Source organism: Cucumis sativus, chromosome 3 (genome assembly GCF_000004075.3).
Source record: "Cucumis sativus cultivar 9930 chromosome 3, Cucumber_9930_V3, whole genome shotgun sequence".
In the NCBI taxonomy this organism is placed as follows: Eukaryota; Viridiplantae; Streptophyta; class Magnoliopsida; order Cucurbitales; family Cucurbitaceae; genus Cucumis; species Cucumis sativus.
The window spans coordinates 13,572,819-13,577,713 of record NC_026657.2 but is presented as its reverse complement, the minus strand read 5'-3'; the positions used below and the strand labels follow the sequence as shown (position 1 = coordinate 13,577,713).

The 4,895-nt window shown below is 29.2% G+C and overlaps 1 protein-coding gene across 1 annotated transcript; it reads left to right on the top strand.

Annotated features, from left to right (window-relative positions):
• Positions 1 to 481: 481 nt before the first annotated feature.
• Positions 482 to 4,302, top strand: LOC105434854 (probable indole-3-pyruvate monooxygenase YUCCA10). The gene is made up of 4 exons (XM_011652913.2): positions 482 to 1,208; positions 2,812 to 3,048; positions 3,193 to 3,321; positions 3,892 to 4,302. The coding sequence occupies exons 1-4, from the start codon at positions 597 to 599 to the stop codon at positions 4,069 to 4,071; spliced, it is 1,158 nt and encodes a 385-aa protein (XP_011651215.1). The 5' UTR covers positions 482 to 596; the 3' UTR covers positions 4,072 to 4,302.
• The last annotated feature ends 593 nt before the right edge of the window (positions 4,303 to 4,895 follow it).

Sequence of the window (4,895 nt, the reverse complement as noted above, 5' to 3'; positions counted from 1 at the left end):
TTTTGCCAGTTTGTTATATTTATGAAAATTAACCTAAAATTAATATTTCTTCCATTTTAGCGTTTTAGACTAGATGTGTATTACTAAAGTTCATTATTTCGTTCTTACAGTTTTTGGACTGGATGTGTAATACTAAACTCGAATTTATAATATTAAATATTTAAATGCAGTAGAGAGTATATACTAACTTTATCCAACCTACCAACAAAACAACACAGTTGAAAGACCACAAGAATATCTAAAAAGAAGAAGAAAGAAGAGTTTATCACACGTTTTATATTCTATTTTATTTATGTAGTACAATGATTGTGGGAGATAGAAGATGGAACTTACATCTAAGCACTACAACAGAAAGTTAATGATTTCAATTAAGGTTGAGTTACTCACATTTGACTATCAAATTGTACTTAAACTGATGAGTAGATTTAAAAGAATAACGCTAACTATCTTTTGTTTGTTGCTAAATCATGCATTGACCAACATTGTTTCTATAAAAAGCCCTCTAACGCTCCTCTCCCTCCATAATTCTCTTTCCCCTTTCCTGTTCTCTTCTTCTTCCTCCATCAATTCCACCTTCACTAACCAAAGGGGTCTCCATGGCAGACACTACTGTGATAATCATCGGAGCGGGCCCTTCTGGTCTTGCCACTGCCGCTTCTCTAACCCTTTCATCAATCTCATACATTATCCTCGAAAGAGAAGATTGTTCCATCCCCCTTTGGCGAAAACACTCATATGACCGCCTCCGCCTTCACCTCCCCAATCGGTTTTGCCACCTTCCAGCCATGCCCTTCCCTTCCTCCGCCCCAAACTACCTTCCCAAGGTCAACTTCCTCGACTATTTGGACCGGTACGCCGACAATTTCAGAATCCGACCGCTGTATCGCCGAAATGTGGAGGCAGCAGAGTTCGATCACCCAGAGGGGAAGTGGAAGGTTAGAGCTAGGAATTTGGACAAGGGTGAAGTGGAGGAGTTTCGGAGTCGATTTTTAGTGGTGGCGACGGGTGAGACGGCGGAGGCTTACACACCAGCGGTCCCAGGAATGGAGGGATTTGGCGGGGATTTGATGCATTCAACTAAGTTTAAATCGGGAAAAGGGTTTGAAGGGAAGAATGTGTTGGTTGTTGGGTCGGGAAATTCAGGGATGGAAATTGCTTTGGATCTTTGTCTTCATGCTGCTAATACTTCTGTTCTTGTTCGAAGCCCGGTAATGCCATTTTTTCTTCAACGTTGTTTTTAGATTCATTTTCTGTCTTTCCGAAAATTTATAATGTAATTCATATGCACTACACAATGATAACATAACACTATTATTCATACAATTCAAAATTAAATATATTTTGTTATATAAAAAAAATGTTCCTATTGACTTTGTACGTTTATTAATTTTAAGTTTGGAAAATATATCTTTTTACTTCCTACGTATTTTAAAATAATGACACGACATTCTAAATTTAAAATATTATTTTAAACAATTAAAATTTAGAAACTAAATTAAAACAAAGATACATTTGAAAAGCTTTAGTATTCCAATTTTCATATGCTCGTGTACGCTAACATGTTCAATGAACTTCAAAACTTGTTTGTTATATTTATCGACCTTTGATTCACTCAAAAATAATAATTTTTAAAATTAAACCACTTATTGAACATAAAATTAAAATTTTTGACAGTTTAATAACTATTCTATTTTCTATTTTAATATTTTGATAATTATGTTTATTTTTCTTTACCATGATTGATTTATGTCACTTTTACGTAGAATAGTTGTTTAATTGAAAAAATAAAAAAAAAATAAAAAATAATTATTTTAGTTAATTTTCAAATTTTGATTTGGTTTTTGAAAGCGGCCGGAGGTCATTTTATTTTTTGTTTTAGTTTCTAAAACTTATTGTTTCTTTTCCTTTTTTCATCGGGGTTTATATGAATCTTAGGAAGAAAATATTATCAAAAGTTCACTAAAATAATAAAACTAATTATTTTAATTTTAAAATTTTGATTTAATTTTTAAAAGCATAGTTAAAAGTATTAGATAGATTTACGGATTACATAAATATTTATAAACTTAATTTAAAAACTAAAGTTTTGAACATTTAGAGATAAGTGAAACATTCGAATTCGAAGGATAAACTTGTGATATAACCCCAACCAAAAAGTTCTTAAGTTACTCTCTACGTTTAGTTGATTATGATTTATGTCTATATGATTATTAACTCGTTCTCAATAAATAAAAAACTTGGTTGGATGATAATTTTTCATTAGAAGTCTTAACTTTACTCATCATACTCAAACTAATCATTAACAATTCTCGTAACGTTCATTGAAAAATACCGATACATAATAACTTAACAAATAATAAATAATATCCATACAAATATTTGGGATCCAAATTCATGAAAATTTAATATTATTCTTTTAGGTATTTTGTTGTTTTTTTCCCATTATTTATTAATCATGTCGGCCATTTGCCATTGTTCCCACATTTTCTTTGTCTAATATCTTTTTTTCTTTTTTCCTTTTGTCCTTTTTCAAAATTTGATTATTTTTCCTCACTCTCTCTTTTAAAATAACAAGATCCAGTTTTCAAACATATTATTTTATATTTTTTCACTTTTTGGTTTTCTATTAACAAAAGATATTAAATAAAAAAAGTTTACCCATGCAAATACCATTATGAAATACCATTAAAAACAAACAAAAAGAAAGCAAAAAAGTATTTATGAAATTTAGTCTCCTATTTAACAAATATTTTATGAATGTCATAACATATAGTCATGGACTAGATTTAACTTTTTAAAATACAAATATAGGTGCATTTCATGTCGAAAGGAATGATGACGTTGGGATTGGATATGTTGAAGTACAATTTGCCAATTTGGTTTGTGGATTCATTCATTGTGATGCTCAGCAAACTAATTTATGGAGATCTCACCAAATATGGAATCAAAAGACCTCTTGAAGGGCCATTGTATATGAAAGTCAAGTATGGAAAATATCCTATAATTGATGGAGGAGCCCTTCACAAAATTAAATGTGGGCAAATTCAGGTATATATATAGGTATATATACTTAGCATATTAACTAACTCTTTTTTTTTCTTAAGCCTATAAATATTATGGACCTTAAAAATTAATATATCAATATAAGATTAGTGTATATATGAACATTATCCTTGCCTCCTAATTTTGTAGGTATTGGGTGAAGAAATATCAAGCATAAAAGGGAACAATAATGTAGTGTTTAACAATGGAAAATGCTATCAATTTGACTCCATCATATTTTGCACTGGCTTTAAAAGGTCAACAAATCTTTGGCTCAAGGTAAATTTCATTTACCAACTTCCCATTGCTTCCTTTTAATTTTAGGTGAATTAGAATATTTTCTTTTAATGGTTAGTTTTGTAAGAAATTACAAATGACAAACACGTTGAAAATATTTAGAAACACAGTAAAATATTCCAGTATAGCTAGCTACGATAAACCTTGGTAGACTATTGTTTATGTTTATTTGTGTCATGATAGACATACATAGTAGTCTACCACAATTTGTTGGAGTCTTTTTTCACATAAATTGCGATATTTTACTATATATTTAAAAACGATATTAGTTTATTTCATTTCATTTCAATTTTTAACTTATTCACTTAACATATAGAATAATAACATATAAAAGTGAAAGTATGTGGTTGAATTAGACATAAAACACAAATTTAATTATATCTAATAGATCAATAAGTTTTATAATTTTTAACTTTTTCAAGTACATAGAGTTATACATCTGTTGGACTGTTTTGAAAGTTTAGCAATGACCAAATCAAATGATATAATTTATTATTATGAAATATATGAGGATTGAAATCAACCAAAGATATAAATTGATATTTGATGCAGGGAGATGAGTATCTTTTGAATGATGATGGACTACCAAAACCATGTTACCCTAATCATTGGAAAGGAAAGAATGGGTTATATTGTGTAGGACTATCAAGAAGAGGCCTCTATGGAGCTAGTTTAGATGCTCAAAATGTTGCTAAAGATATATCAACTCAAATCAACAAGTTTGGATACTAGAGAGAAGGAAAAGATAACTATGATATTTGCTTATTCAAATTTCTACTTCTTATTTCTTTTTTCAATTTATTAGCTACAAATTTAAATATAACGAACTCACGTTGTCACATGTAATTTTACATGGATATTATCGATATACTTGACTCTAAGGTTCAGTCCAAGTTTATTTTAATGACTTTACATTACAACTGAGAAGATAAGTTCTTTTTATATTAAATGACATTTCATCGATCTTATATCTTGATATTTTGGTTAGATATATCAACGTCATTTTCCAGTTAAAAACCTCTCACTTTGGAACTACATAGACAAAATTAGAAGGAAATGTTTCAAAATGTCACATTTCTACAAGATGTAAAAGAGTTTAATTTGATTATATGAGAACATTAGAGTATTTTATTTGATGCTACCTCAAAATTTCAGTGAATAGGGTATTGATAGAGTTAGAAGCAAGGTTATTCCAAATGTCACATTTTAAATTTATGAAAATATAATATATTGATGGAAATATCTGTTGGAGATTTACAATATGGTTTGACATTATATTTTTGTTAATTTGGTTTGTTGAATTGCACAAAGTCTTTACATCAAGTTTTAACATTAGAAGATTCTTCTGTCAATACTTTCTTTATTTGGAATTATGTGGTTGCTTTATTTTATCCAATATCTTTACTAGTTTAGGACTTTGACTGATTTTCTTTTCGGAGCTAAATCTGTTTATTTAAGAAACAAATGCACGACGCTAAATGTGTACTTATATCGATACAACTGTGCTATACTAAATGCCTACTTTTAGCAACATATTGTTTATCACTATTTATTTT